The sequence below is a fragment of the Mus pahari genome, chromosome 15 (assembly GCF_900095145.1).
Source record: "Mus pahari chromosome 15, PAHARI_EIJ_v1.1, whole genome shotgun sequence".
NCBI classification, from domain to species: domain Eukaryota; kingdom Metazoa; phylum Chordata; class Mammalia; order Rodentia; family Muridae; genus Mus; species Mus pahari.
Window position 1 is genome coordinate 77459187 of NC_034604.1, and position 15921 is coordinate 77475107.

At 48.1% G+C, this 15921-nt stretch overlaps 1 protein-coding gene across 1 annotated transcript in view; it reads left to right on the forward strand.

Moving 5' to 3' along the window:
* The first annotated feature begins 4992 nt into the window (after window positions 1-4992).
* Window positions 4993-15921, forward strand: part of Dipk1c (divergent protein kinase domain 1C) — a 23400-nt gene continuing 12471 nt past the window's right edge. Inside the window, exons 1-2 of the mRNA XM_021214969.2 lie at window positions 4993-5181; window positions 14410-15069. Of these exons, the coding sequence (XP_021070628.1) occupies window positions 4993-5181; window positions 14410-15069 (849 nt within the window). The remainder of the gene's footprint in view (window positions 5182-14409; window positions 15070-15921) is intronic.

Genomic DNA, 15921 nt, shown 5'->3' on the forward strand with positions numbered 1-15921 from the left:
GCCTATCTTACCAAACTGTCCCACAAAGCTAGAGGACAGCTCTGTCTCCGGCTGGCTTCTCATGCTGAGGCTGTCTTGCCCAGGCACGTGGTCAGGAGATGCGAAGCCCTTATAGGCTCATCACAACCCACCTCACATACGTAGTGTGGACAAACACCAGGGTGGCCAGTGAACAAGTGTCATTTTTTCAGGTATGGACAAAAATAGAAATGACAGATATTCTCCTGTAATATTTTCCCAGAAACATTATCTGCCACCTTTTTATGCCATATCTTTCGGCAGACAGACGGCTACGGTTTATGGAATCCCTTCTGCGCACGCTCAGGTTACCTCCAGTGTTGTTGCTACTATCAGCTGGGCGTCAAGCTCTGCCCTTGCACCGTCTGTACAGGGCAGGTATCTGGGTTTATTCATTGGATGGTTCTAGGCTCTCACTTTCCAGGGCAGTACCATGGCTCCCCCTTTCTTTTCACCTTTTAGAAATCTGTCCTCTGGTATACAATTTCCAGTATGCACAGCTCAGAACCTCACCAAGGCAAGCCATGGACTATCACACAAATAAAATCTCATTTTAAAAATTGGGCCCAGGGGGCTGGTGAGATGGCTCAGTGGGTAAGAGCACCCGACTGCTCTTCCGAAGGTCCTGAGTTCAAATCCCAGCAACCACATGTTGGCTCATAACCATCCGTAACAAGATCTGACATCCTCTTCTGGAGTGTCTGAAGACAGCTACAGTGTACTTACATATAATAAATAAATCTTAAAAAAAAAAAAATTGGGCCCATTTCACTTAAGTAGGAACTGGGAAAGGTATTTCTGTGATGATGACATCACTAACATTTCTAACGCCTGGGCTGTACCTGGTATGTGATGGTGACACCAACTCTGCTGTCCTCTAGAGATTTTCACTGCCCCAAGGTGGCCAGAAACTTGCTTCTCTCTGTCCCCAAATTCGCCCCACGTGCACGAGGAAGCCACTGCTGCCATAGCAGAGGACAGAGCAAACTGTGCATAAAACAAAATCTTGCTCTACCTAAACTCTTTCAAGTAGCTGGTAAAAATGGTGATAGTTGGAAATGCTCTTGGCCCGAGGCAAGACACCTGTGTAAACAGCAATGATCTGGATAGAGTGTGATAATTTAGATATTAAATATGCCTAAAACCTGTATGCTTGGTCCCTAGTGTGATACTTAGGAGGTGGGATTTTTAGCAAGTGCCTGGACGCTGAGGGGTCTGAACTAATCAATGGTTTGACGTGTTTGTTACAGATCCATAATCTGAAAGCATCATTGAGAAATGGCAGAAACCAATATGTAGGGCCCTGTCTGCAGAGGTAAATGATGGGGGATGTGACCCTGAAGGGTACACGTTCTTAGTCCCTCCCTTTCTCTCTCTGCTTCCTGTCCATATGAAGGGGGCAACTTAGGTGCCCAGCGTGTGCTCACCATGGTGTACCATCTTGCAGAAGGACTGAGAGCAACAGCCATTGGCCACAGACTGAAACCTCCGACACCAGAGATCAAAATGAACCTTTCTGTGATGCATTGCCTTGGAGTCCTTCAGGTGTACACCCAGGCGTGGTGAAGTTGGATTCAGCTTTGTCTCGTTGCGAAGCCTCCCCACAGCGGGCAGACTAGTTACCAGCCCAAGCACAGTGTATGGGGCTCCTCCTTGGCACTGATTTACTCTTGTATCTCCGTCAGACTATTGAAAAGTGAGTCTTCCAGAGCGTTCTCCACGTTCATTTCTAGAGCAATAAATATATACAGAATACTGAGACAGAGTTGAGGACACTGAACTGATCCGTGAGTGACTGGGTCCCCAACAGTCTCCTTTCTACCGACAGACCATTTCACCCAGACTAGCATAGTGCTACTTCCTCAACCCGTGCATCCGGTTCTCCAGCAGCAATGAACAAGCTAATGAGTACAACTCAATAAAACACTCTGCAGTCACAAGCGAGAGTTCTCATTGCCAAGAATTTTTTTTTTTTTTTTACAAAGTGTTTGTAAGTTCGTAATTTAGCAGAATGAGAACTAATAACCTCATGCGTTTAGAAAATTACAGAATTACAGTTTCTTCCACTAATACCCTACAAGCAACATATTCATACCCTGCTCTGGGTGACAAGTTCAGCTATCAAGGGAAGAGTTCAGAACCCAGAGGATATGTTCAAACATATTCCTCTCCCTGCAATGCGTCTGCACTGTTCAACATCGCCTCCAGAAATCAGATAGAAATATTTATCTGTTAGAAGCAATTTCTCAAGAAAAATTCTTCAGGGCATTCTAAGCTTTCTGGTCTTCTAGGGGAAACACTAGCACCATGTCCACTAATCTATGCAGCAAGCATATTTTCTATTGGGTTCTGGGACTACAGAATACAGTAAGATACAGCCCTGTCCACGGAGGATCTCCAGTGAAATGATCAAGCAGTGTTGAGGCTGTGCCAGAGATGTTCAAATAATACAGATAATATGCCCTGCCCTTCCTATCTGGCTTTTGCTTCTTGGCTGCTAGATGCTGAACAGCCATTCTTGCTTCTGTAATAGTCTGTGTCATAGATGCATGGAGCCAAATTACTGTGGATGGAAGTCTCTGAAATCATGGACCAGACTAAGTCCTTCCTTGTGAAAACTGTTTTTCTCCAGTGTCATAGTGATGAAACTAACAAAATCATAGAGACTCTGGGCCATGAGCCTGAATTTAGAATTTGGGGGTATCCTGGGGTACCTCTTGTCAGCTCATAGGACTTTTGACTCAGTGGTGATGCAGAACTGAATTTACATTTCCTTCAAGACAAAGGAAAACAACTTGGTGAAGATCTGCATAAAGGAAGTTTGCTAAAGTGACAGAAAGAAATCTTTGTCCCATTTCTCATTCTTAGGACTCCAGTGTGGTAAGGGAGTCAGGAAAGTAGCTGAGATTTCATAGTCTCTTTAAGGAGTTTGAACCTGTTTAAATCAAGTAGGTATGACCCCCCCCATACACACCTTATGTGCTTATATTGTGCACTAATTTATGATCCACAGGCCTCTGTAACCTGTCCCCATCAGACCTAACAGTCCCAGGCTCAGGGCACAGTGAACTGAGCTCTGATGGACTTCATATTTTCTGGCTTTGTGCAGAATACAAAGCACACAACCACAGTGGTGCAGTCCTGTAGTCCAGGGATCCTGAGAATATTCTAACTGCTGCATTGAAACGTTAAATGGATCTCTTTATTATGGAGTTACTTTTTGGTTTTTTTTGTTTTTTTTTTGCTTCATATAAAATGCTGAAAGAAGTTTGCATAGTAATCTAGTCTAAAAGTCACAAAGTCAAACTTAATCCTAATATTAATTTTAATCTCAAGGTTTGCTTCCCATTCTCCGTAGGTTGGTTGGTTGGTTGAGGCAGGATTTCACGTACAGCCTTGGTTATCTAGGAGTTAGTATGTAGACAAGGCTGGCCTTGAACTCACAGAGATTTGCTTGTCTCTGCTTCTTGAATACTGGGATTAACAATGTGCGGCCATGCCCCATAGTTTTTATTCCTTGGTAAACAAACAAACAAAAAACAAACAAAACCACAAAAAAAAAAAAAAAATTGAGAGAAATAGTCTTTCCCAGGAAAGAACACACCAATTGGTTATCCTATATGAAATGAGCAACCCTGAAGACATCCATATAAGTAACATTTTACAGAATGAGCATGGTATGTAGAAATATATATATATATATATATATATATATATATATATAATATATATATATATATATATATATATATAATATATATATATATATATATATATATATATATATATATATATATATATTGCAAGTAACAATAATTAATGAAAAAAGAGGCCATATATTTGAAAGGGGGTAGGGAAGGGTTTGGAGGGAGGAAAGGAAAGGGAAAAAAGACATATTATAATATCTCAAAACCAAAAGAAACATTTTAACAATTATTATTTTTTAAACTTTATATCTTGTTTTCCTCTGTCCCAGAAGTTACATGGCCACAAGGAGGTGCCTCCTGAATCTTCTAAGTTTTGGAAACTTCCCGCGAGTCTTGCAACTCATCCTGAGCATTCAATTTGCTCTAAAATTCCAGAACCAGGGAACTGCAGAATAGACTAAGTTAGGACACCAGTTCCCTAGAGGTTATTAGAGAACGCTTAGGGTGAGAGAGGGAGCTGGAGGAGGGAGGGCACAGGGCCGCGGGAGGGCGTCTGGGATGGGGTCTGCAGCAACCCTGCTGCGTTTTTGTCCGGTGAATGCCGGAGCCAGAGGCCCTCTTTTAGCGCCCTTCAAAGTTGACAATGCCTCTCAGGACTCTGAGCGTGCCACCCACTGTGGCCTCTTTGCTAGAGAATAGACTGGCGAGCAGGGGCTTAAGGATGGAGCTACAAAGACCCAAGCGGACGGAAGCTCACGGGTGAGCCTTTGTTGTGGCCACGTTAGTGGAGACAGCTCATCCCTCATTACTACTTCAAGGAAGCCCTCAAGTCCTGCGCAGTCTGGGAGGCTGTAGTGTGACCCCGCGCTCTAGGGAAGGGGCGGTCCAGGTGTTCCAGACGGTCCCTTACTGCCCCCATTTCTTCCTCTCCAAACCTGGAGATGTCACCCCGGGAAGCGGGAGGGATGGAGGGAAGCTGAGGTCAGACTTGGAGGGGATGGGGATGAGCAGAGAGCCGCAGACTAGAGTTTGGAGCGGGTCCGGTGGGGTCCTGGAAAGGGGCAAGTGTAGTGGCTAGACAGAGGGCGGCAGTCTAGGAACGAGGGAAGTGGAGAGGCCCAGCGGAGAAGTGAGAGGCTTGGTCTTAGGGAAGAAAAGTGGAAAAGAAAGTGTAAAGGTGGCCAGGGTGGGTAGGTCCCAGAAACCCGGAGCGGATCCCCACGCTGGGACTCCTACGCGGTGCCCCAAGGCTGGTTTCCTCTCCCGCCGCCCCTCCCCCTCCCCGCCCCTGGAGCTGCGGAGCGGCGACCCGAGCTCAGGGTTGGCGATGGCGCGGGCGGCGGGCGCGCGGGGCCGGGCTGCACGGTGCGGGCGCTGGCGGCGGGGCGCGCTCCTCGCCTTCGCCGCGTGGACCGCCGGCTGGGTGCTGGCAGCCGCTCTGCTGCTCCGCGCACACCCGAGCGTCCTCTCGGAGCGCTGCACGGACGAGAAGAGCCGGCGCATCCTGGCTGCGCTGGTAGGTCCCGCCGCCGCATTGCCCAGTGTCGCGCGTCCAGGTCGGGTTCCAGACATCTTCTCCGGGTCCTCGGAGTCCATGTCACCTGCGATGCTGCAACATCGTAGCGACCACTCCATCCTGGGATAGGGGAATGGGGTGGGGGTAACCGCCAAGGGGAGATTAGGTTCCCATGTGCGCATGAAAAATACCCAGGCAAAGAGCTCGCAGTTCTCTATGGGCGATCCGGGATATCCCTCCTTATTCTCCCAAATTAGTCTTGCGTCCCGGGACAGTATTCATGCCAGAAAGTTTGCAGGGCGATTCCTGGTCTGTGATGCTTACATCCAGTTCTGGTGGCCAGGTTTGGAGGATACATCTCTTTCTTACGCTTTCTCGCCCCTTAAGCCACTGTCCTTCGGTGATCCCATGGGACTGCTGGATTACCCCCACCTGATCAAACCCCATTGTTTGATTGTTGCTTGGGCTCCTCCTCCCGGTGACCTAAAGACAAGGCCTTTGGTCCAGAGGAACCGAGGCAGACACCTCCTAAGGAGCATAACGCGCCATGGAGCCAGCCTGGTCTACCCTGTGCCATGCTCTACCGTGGTCTGCTAAAGAGGGAAGGTCAGAGGATTGTGTCCGAGCTGCTCCGTAACCTGGCCGGACTGTTGTAGATACAAAGAAACGTCACATCAGGGGACTGCTGAACGGTCGGACTAGCCTTTCCTCTATGAAGTAAAATGCTCATCACCCCCCCTCCTCCCCCGGATTCTGCTTAGGAATTCGTGCTTAGGAGAGACTTGAGTACAGGCAGGCATCTCCGACCTCAAGAAAGTCGGAGAAAGTAGCCTGTATTTGTTCCCCACTGTGATTATTCAAATCCTAAAATCTTGAGCATTTGGTTTGAAACCTCCAAGAAATTCTTGGGGGGAGGGGTTTCAGTTCACTTGCTTAAAAAGGTCTTTTTTGTTTGTTTTCAGATTGTGAGAATTTAGAAACGGGTTAAGTATTAAGCATTGAATATTTTAAAAGTATTTTTCTTCCCCTCCTCCTGCTCCTGCTTCTTCATCACCTCTACCACCACCTTCTCCATCCTTTTCCCTCCTACTCCTCTCCCCCTTCCCTCCTTCCTCCCCTCCCTCCCTCCCTCCCTCTCACCCTCTTTCAAGGAGATTGGGAAAATTAAGCCACCAAAGCATGTTTCCTAACTAAATGTTGCTACTGTCACCGTGTTAACCTGCTTCCTCCTCACAGGGACACACGTTCTGTCTTCTGCTCACTGCTTAACTTAAGTTTCAAGTTTTAAATCGCAAGATTTAAACTTTAACAGCACTTCTTAACTTGCTCTTCTTGCAGATGGGAACATTACTTTCCCCAGTGCCATCTAAAAATCCCCAAAATAAAATTCTCTTTTATTTTGGTGAAGCTCACTGACTAAGATAACATCATTTAGTAGTTTGGCCAAGACCCAGGTCCCACTTACAAACTTAATATAATCTTGTAGATTAAAATAGGAAACAAAGCCCATTATTTATTTATTTACCTTTGGTCATGCTGAGAGAAGCCTAATGGAAATTAAATGGCCTGATAGGATTTAAGTAATTGGTAGTCATAACTTTCCCTGCATTCCAGGCTGTAAATTAAAACCAATTCTGTTTAGAAGCTTTACCAATACATCTTCAATGTAGCCATATGGGATCGTTTTTTTAGTTTGACAGAGAGCTGAAAAGATTGATTCTGTCTTTTACAGTTCTCAGTCTTAACTCTTGCCAAATTCCCAAAGCTGGTTCCCCAAAGTTTGTGTTTGTTGGGAGTGTCAGGTGAACCGCTGTGGGGGTGGGGGATGGGGTGGGGGTGGGAGGTGCTGTGGATGCTGTGTGTGAATTGTTCTTCACTCAGGCAAGCATCTCTCTTCACCTTCGCATGGCATTTCCTGATACTTTCATTCTGCACTTGCTGAGGCAAAACTGAGAAAGTGCCCTGACTCACTGTACCCAAGACCTTAAATCAGGGCAGACTAAAACGCAGTTCCAGCCAGGCAGCTGCCAAGCAGAGGCTGGCATTGTGGATTCTGAGGACTGGCTCTGAATCGCGCCTCTGTGTCCTGGCTTCCCTGCCACTTTGCATTTTGCCTGGCTTTCATCCTACATAATAAAAGCGGTTGTTATTTTTCTGACTGGCCTCCAGACTCTCATTAGCTTTCACTCTGAGTACCCAGTGCATATAAGAAATTAGAGCCAAAGGGAGGTTCTCTCTGGCAGAGCCAGGAGTCCTGGTGAGTCTCCCATGCAGGCAGTCTGTTCCAGGCCCCAGAGTGTCAGGTAGCTTTGCTGGTAGTGGAGGAAACTTACCTGCAGAATATAGCAACTAGGTGGTAAAGAGATGGCTAGAGGATGGGGTGAGGTCCAACATCTGCAGAGACTGGAGTTGCTTAGAGAGTCAGCTTCTCTTGTTTTGAGAGCTTCAATCCCTGGGTCCTTTGGACTCCCCGTTTTCCTGATCCTTTGTGTGGCTTATCTTCTGTACAGCATCCACAGAAGGGGCACTTCTCCTGGGTTGTCTGTGAGGTTGTCAGAGCCTTATTTCTCTGGGGAGCTATGTGTTGAGGATCTGCTGGGCTGAGGAGTGGTTGGGGAGCATTAACACGGACACCCCAACATCCCTAGCTTCTGCAGGCAGATCACTGCAGAGAGCCGAAAAGCTCTCTGCCAGTGCCTGTTGATGCCCACGCTGCCCAGTAGCATAGGCAGAAGCACAGACCGTGCCATTTCACTTAACCTTCTCAACAAACTCTAACAGCATTTGCTGTTCTTGCAGATGGGAACATTGAAGCCCATTGTCCTGCTTAATGATGTTAACGCGTGGAGGATTCAAGACTCTACTTGGTGCCTTGGACAGTAGAGACCCTAAGTTGAGACCCTCCACACTGCACACCCTGGACATCAGCTTAGGGGACTCCTCATACTCCACAGCAATCTTCCCATAGGTTGTGATATTCAGAAGCCTCTACTGCCTCAGTCTAGTTAGGTGCTATGGAATTTAGCACTATTGCCTACATTAAAGATTCTGGGGTTTTTGTTTTTAATTTTTTTTTTTTTTAAACAGGGCAGTCTCTCTGTCTCTCTCTGTCTCTGTCTGTCTGTCTGTCTGTCTGTCTGTCTCTCTCTCTCTCTCTCTCTCTCTGTGTGTGTGTGTGTGTGTGTGTGTGTGTGTGTGTGTCTGTGTATGTCCTGTGTGTATGTCCTAATAGGGATTGCACAGGCCTCAGGGAACACAGCTGCCTGGGCCTCTGGTCTTCGGCACACTTGTAGAGGAGGGTTTGCATGCTGGGGCAATGCTTGCTGAGATTCTGCAAGACATTGTGTGGTTTCCTGGAGAACTATTATCATATGTGTTTGCTTCCGTGTGTACATGCTTAGGTGAGTGTCTTTCTTGGTCCACTGTTATGTTAACCAGCAGGCTTCTGGACCTTTGGTCACTCCACTTTACATCCTGCCCTTTTTGACACTAAGCTTCCCAACAAGAAGCCAATGTCCTAATGCCCAGAAAGAGTTTAGGCTTTACAACTGCTGCCCCAAACTCCGCCCCACCCCCCACCCCTAGGCTGATACCAACTTAGTAGTGACACCTTTGTTCTAAGCCAGATGTGTATATAAAGCAATATGTTGGTGGACCCAACACTGACAATGCTCACATGGCTGTCAAATGGGGGGGGGAAGAGAGAGAGAGAGAGAGAGAGAGAGAGAGAGAGAGAGGGAGAGAGAGAGAGAGGAATTTGACAGGTTGGGAAGCATGTCTGTGGTCTGTGAGATGGGACAGGAGAATGACTATTTTGGGTGAGGTTTGTTTGAGACAGTGTTTCACTCTATAGAAAATCTGGTCTCAAACTTATGGCTGTCATTCTGCTCCATTTCCCCAGTGCTAGGACCGTGGTGTAAATCACTGTGCCAAGCTTGAAATAGAAGTTTTTAAATTGGGGGGTGTGTGTGTGTGCGCGCGCGCGCGCGCGCGCGCGCGTGTGCGCATATGTGAATGTGTACATGTGTCTTACGGAGCACATATGGAGACTGGGGTGCAACCTTGGGTGTTAGTCCTTACTTTGTGCTTGGTTTGAAACAGGCTCTCTTTGTTTTTTACCACCATGTACACCAGAGAATGTCCTATTTCTGCCCCATCCCCCAATCTTGTCACAGGAGCACTGGGATTACAGACTAGTGTTAACACACCTTTAGGTCCTCATAGTTGTGCAACAAGCATGTTACCCACTAAGCCATCATCCAAACCCTGGAATAATATTTTTGATAGACTACTCCAGTCTGGCCTCAGGCCCAGGCTTGAACTGCTCTCCATTCCGAAGCACCCTTTCTGATTCTCTGGATACTTATGCTTTGTCAAAATTTGGGCTGTGACAGAACAACCCTCTGCTTCACTGCCCAACAATGAGGCTCTCTTCACTGTTAGCACTGAGGTCAAACTGTGTCCTCCAAGAAGCCCTGACCCCACTCATAACCAGATCTGGGAAGCTGGAGAGGGGAGCTTACATTGGCCAGGGATACCGTGCTAGGGACTGTGCCTCTGACTTTGTTGGACCTTGTGATGTCTCCTGTGACGCTGGACAATTGTCCTCCTCCTGCATGACCAGAGGCAAATCTAGGCTGACCCAAAACTAAACTGCGCTGTTCTGGTCCTGTCCATACTGTGCTCTGATATTAGCCAGGAGCCTACAAAGCTGTCACTTCTTCTGTGAACTAACCCTGGGAGCTTCAGTGGGGAGGTGGTGTCATGACTACTCATTCAAAAATGGGTTAATTTGAAAAGTTGTCAATGTTAATCTGTTTGTGTCAAGATGGGGACTAAACCTCAGGCCTTGTTCTAGACCGCTCTCGATGGGATTCTCTGACTCCGGAATCTGCAGGTGTAACTCATGGCTGTGGCAGTGACAGTCACCATTTAGAGGAGAAGGGTCAGCCACCCCCTGCTACACACTCACTTTGACTCAGAAGCAAAGGAGAACATTTTGACTCAGAAGCTCTGTGGCTGGCTAGGGGCATAGCCAGGGCCCAGCTTGCAACCTGGTCTCCGGGGCCTCGTCTCTGGGCTTCATCGGGGACTAGTTCCCTTCTCTCTACTTTGCAGCACTGTAAGATTATGCAGTTCCGTCTTCTCCCCTACCACATGGGCACACATTCCTTCTTTTTCAGTTCTGCCCTGCACCTTGTGCAAGAGCATTCCCAATTAAATTACTAATGCAGTAACATTAGAGAAATGGTTGTGGAACTGATCCAAGGCCCTTTTGGACGTCACTCGGATTCTCTTGTTTAATTTAAAAGGATCTCCAGGAAGTTTTATTATAGAGATGTGAAGCTGTAAACACGAGACAACATCGGGGGAACACAGATGCAGACAGTGGATGACAGGAATGAATGACACGTACTGTCGTGTGACCACATCTCCCCCGTCACTGCTTGTCTTAGTACCTACCCTTCCCAAGGCTTTCTGGGAAGGCCACTGAGAAGCCTGACTGGCTGTTCCTTATGTGCTGTGGGAGCACAAGAGCAAAGAGTGATTGACACTACCTTCCCACACTCACTTCCTGCCCCTGTGCCTTGGAAAGGGGTGCCAGAGCTAAGGTCAAAGGACAGCGTTTCCCCCGAATTCTGTCAAGTCCCGAGAACACAGCACAGGAGCACGACCTCAAGCAAGGCCATTTAAAACGATTTTGCTAGAATAGGTTGATACAGTTTCCTTATGGTTACACAACCTCAAGCAAGGCCATTTGAAATGATTTTGCCAGAATAGGTTGATACAGTTTCCTTGTGGTTATTGCTTTTCTAGACCTAAAAATCCAGCCCATGGAGGCTAGGGAAATGTCTCAGAAAGTGTGAAGCTCTTGTTGTACAAGCATGGGGACCTGAGCTTAGATTCTCAGTGAAAGTCAGTCATGGTGGTGTATACCTGTAACCCCAGGGGGTGGGGTGGGGTAGGGCAGAGACAGACAGAGCCTGGAATCACTGACCAGAGGGTGTAACCAAAACAGTGAGTTTCCAGTTCGTTGAGAGAGTCTGTCTCAAAAAATAAGGTAAAGAGCAATACATGAAAGAAACTCACAGTTGAACTCTGGCTTCCATATGCACAGTCATACACACCTGCTACCACCACCACTACCACCCTCCCCACCATCACCAGGAGCAGCAGCACCAGCAGTAACAGCAGCACAACTCTGGGCTTATAGTGCTATGCTCTAGATGGAAGATCAGGCCCAGCACTTCCTATTTTCAACTTTTATTTTATTTCATGTATAGAAGCTTCGATTACCTTTATTTATGTGCACCATGTGTGTGCCTAGAGTCTGAGTCAGAAATGGGCGTCAGACCCTCTCCTGGAATGGAACAAATGGCTGTAAGGTGCCCTGTGTGTTCTGGAAACTGGACTCAGATCCTCCGCAAGAGCAAGAGGATGGACTGCTGAGCCACCCTGCCTGCTCTGGGTCCCGGCTTTCTTTCTGCAGAGCTCTGTTAAGAGAAGGTTTGTCACAGTGACTGAGGCTAGAATGAGCCTCAGTCTCTGTGTTTCACAGAGGTTTAAAGGGCATCATAACAGGAGAGATCTGTCAGCAGGAAGGGGACGGGGGGAGAGGGGCAGCTGAGACCCATGGCTTCAGGTTTGGGGAAAGCTGTGAAGTCACTGTCTTAACACCTTCAAGCACAGGTGTGTTCTTTGTTAACAGCCATTTTGAACATTGTCTTCAGTATTCATAAAAGTCCACAACTTCTTCTTGACTACTTTGTGGTTTGGAATTTTTGCATGGTTCAGAGATAGTGTGGTGTGTACATTATATTTTGCATGCGGGACAGCCCCAGGCACTGGCCGATAAGGAACTCTGAGATGTACACAGTCAGAGTCAAGCTGTGGCTGTAAACGCCCCGTCGTTTCGGCCTTGCTTGACACCACATGTGGCCAAATGAGTCATGAAAGCTTGTGGCTTCCAGACAGCTTTTGGGTTTGAAATTATTTGTGTGTAAGCATCAGGAGTTTGTTTTCTTGACTTTAAGGCACATCTTATAATCAACTCCAAAGCAATAAAGCTGACTCATGTGAAACTACCCGCCCGTCTTTGCAAAGAACACGCTGGCATATCTGATCGTGGTTCAAAGGTCGTCTTGTTAGCCTGGCCCTGGGTTATATACCTCCCTTGTGTGCATCTCACCAGGCTGTACTGTCACCGTCACTCTGTAAGGAAGGCAGAACAGCTAAGATAGAGAGGAGGAGTTGGAGGCCCTGACCAGGTAGGAGGCACGCTGGGAATTGCAGCCCAGCAGTCAGACTTCACGTTGATGGCTTTCTGTCGAGTGATTTGTTTGCACCACACTACATAGTATCCACAGTGGATCATCCAGGCATTTTGCAATGAGCAAAGCAGGGTGAAAGACAAGGCCCTGAGATTTTATTCCTGTCTTAGGCCCGTGTAAGGAGTAAGGTGAGTGAATGTGGGTTCATTCGCTGTGGAAGCTTTGGAGAGGACAGCAGCTTGTATGTGCTAATAGGAGGGAAGGATTCATTTGTGCGGGCTTAGAAAGTTTGTATCATCTTGTGATACACATGAGTCCAAGACATTTAGGCTTCATGAAAAGTGGTGGAAATGGGGGCTGGAGAGATGGCTCAGTGGTTAAGAGCACTGACTGCTCTTCCAGAGGTCCTGAGTTCAATTCCCAGCAACCACATGTTATAGGATCTGATGCCCTTTTCTGGTGTGTCTGAAGACAGCTACTATCTATCTATCTATCTATCTATCTATCTATCTATCTATCTATCTATCTATATTTAAAAAAAAAGAAAAGTGGTGAAAATTAAGAACAGAATTGTGATTCTTCTTTACTCCATGCTCCTGCATGTGTCTTCGGACGATAGTCTTCCTAGGGATCTACAGCATGGTAGGGAAGGTCGCCAGAATCCCCTGTCCTCTGAGTGGTTCTATCCTGGAGTCCCATGGTGTTTAGAAGTGACACCCCATCGAAGGCTACCGGGGATCTCTCTTCACTGCTGCTATAATTGCAGACTGTCCCTATGCTTCCAGAGTGTCACGAGGCACGGCACCCTGCTGCAGGAATGAAAGCACCTCATGTTTGAAAATAGCAAACACCAGTGTGTTTGGAAGGGACAGTACCGTGGTCACACTGAGGGGCTGATGAGACCCCGAGGCCTCATCCAACCTAGCTGTTCTGGCATGGGAATGTTAAGAGTCTTTGGATACGCCTCCAATGTGGAGTCAGAGTTGAGGGTCGTGGTCTGGGTCTGTTCTTCCAGGGCTCAGATGTTCTCATGTGCATCCAGTTCCACAGCAGAAGACGAGCTCTTGACTCTGGATGTGTGGGTTTCAAGGCCCTGTCCTCAGCTAGACCGAGTGACACAGTCCTGATGAGACTCTCACCAAATGAGGGTTGGCCCCCTGTAGGGGATCAGTTCTGGAACCTCCCTGCATACCAAAAATCAACCCAAGGATTTTAGTCCCGTCTATGGCAGCCTAGTGTCTGCATGGTGTACACCTTCCCCTATGCTTTGAATCATCGCTGCATTTCCTTTGATACCTGCTACAAGGGAAGTACTTGCTATACTGTATAATAGAGGAGTGACGGCGCGTGAAACAGTTGGTTCCTGCCTTAAGGTTTCTATTCCTGCACAAACACCATGGCCAAGAAGCAGTTGGGGAGGAAAGGGTTTATTCAGCTTATACTTTCCACATTGCTGTTCATCACCAAGGAAGTCAGGACTGGAACTCAAGCAGGTCAGGAAGTAGGAGCTGATGCAGAGGCCACGGAGGGATATTTCTTAATGGCTTGCTTCCCCTGGCTTGCTCAGCCTGCTCTCTTATAGAACCCAAGACTGCCAACCCAGAGATGGCACCACCCACAAGGGGCCCTCCCGCCTTGATTACTAATTGAGAAAATGCCTTGCAGCTGGATCTCATGGAGGCATTTCCCCAACTGAAGCTCCTTTCTCTGTGATAACTCCAACCTGTGTCAAGGTGATACAAAACTAGCCAGTACAGTACCTGTTTTGTGCAGATGCAATATTTAATCAATCTTTCCACTAGGGGTTGGCTGGGGAACTCACAGGCCAAGGTGATCACCTGAATTTACCTCAGGTGGCCTCCAACACTCTCATGGGCATTTTCTCTCCTCAGCGAATTACAAAGTCCTTTGCCCCCTCTCCCTACCCTGCAGTGACCCTCTGTTCCCTTTATTCCAGTGCCAGGACTATCGCGGTGGCTGGCTCACGGGCGCCCTGTGCGAAGACCTGTGTGTGGGCGGGGAGCTGCTGTACCAACGCTGCCTGTATTATGAACGTGGTAAGAAGGTGCTGCAGGCCCAGTGGCGTGGCCGGACCGTTGTCCTCAAATCCAAGAGGGAGGCCTTCTCCAGCTTCCCGCCCCTCACTCTGCTGGAGGAGGAAGCAGGGCCAGGTGCCCCTGGCATCCCTGAGGCTGAGCTGCTCCTGATGGTGGCCGGGGAGGTCAAGAACACGCTAGGCTTGGAGCTGCCCAACAACAGCATAGCCCCGCTGTGGCCTGCCAGGCAGGGCCCTGGCTGGCGGCAACAGCTGGCCAGTGCGTGGTCACTGCTCCAACAGGAGGAATACGTATACTTCAGCCTGCTTCCAGATCTGAGCCGCCACATCCTACCCGTGCTGGGATCCTGCGGTCACTTTTACGCAGTGGAGTACTTGGCTGCTGGTAGCCCTCACCACAAGGCTCTCTTCCCACTGGATGAAGCTGGCCAAGCACAGGCTATTAGCCACATTGCCCTCAGCTTCCTGGACATGGTGAGCCATTTCGACAGTGACTTTTCCCACCGCCTCCACCTCTGTGATGTCAAACCTGAGAACTTCGCCATCAAGAGGGACTTCACGGTGAGTGAAAGCAGGCTGCCATGCTTGTGGCAAGAGAAGAGATTCTGGTCTGTGTGGGAGGAAGTGAGTTCTTGGCCTCCGGAAGGAAGCCCGTGTAACTTTGGGCAGCCTTGTGGTTCCTAGTGATTCCCATTCCAGACCACTTCCTTGCCAGGTTGACAAAAGGGTTTAAATAAATGCATCCTCAGCTCCAAGAGGAGAGGTCCAGTCCAGTGAAGAAACCCGCAGGAGGCAGAGACAGGCAGGGGGCGGAGGAGACGTCTCAGTCTCACTTCCTTGAGGGCAGCTATGAGGTCTAGTTAGTGCTGCTACAGGATCTGTGGTCTTCTGAGGACGGTCTTCCTGGGCTGCGGTTGTTCTTCCAGGCCAGGCATTCAGGCACACAGAGCCAGTGTGCAGAGAACAGTCAGTGCCAGCCGACAGCACTCTTCTGGAGAGATTCTAGTCAGTTTCAAGTCTGTACTTCAGACATCTAGAGAGCCAGGTGTTCTAGTGCCTGCTAGCAGGGACGGAGAATGTCTGACCCTGCAGCTCCTGTGGATGGAAGGTGCCCTTTATCCTTAACTGTGGGGCTCTGCAGCTGCACCAGAGATATACTGTGGTGGATAAGAAGTGACAGAGAGATTGTATGTTTGTTTGGTTTTTTATTATTATTAATTTTTTTAATTTTTATTTTATTTTATTTATTTTTTAATTATTATTATTATTTTCTTTATTTACATTTCAAATGCTATCCCGAAAGTTCCCTATACCCTCCCCCCCTGCTCCCCTACCCACCCACTCCCACTACTTGGCCCAGGCCTTCCCTTGTGCTGGGTCATATAAAGTTTGCAAGACCAAGGGGCCTCTCTT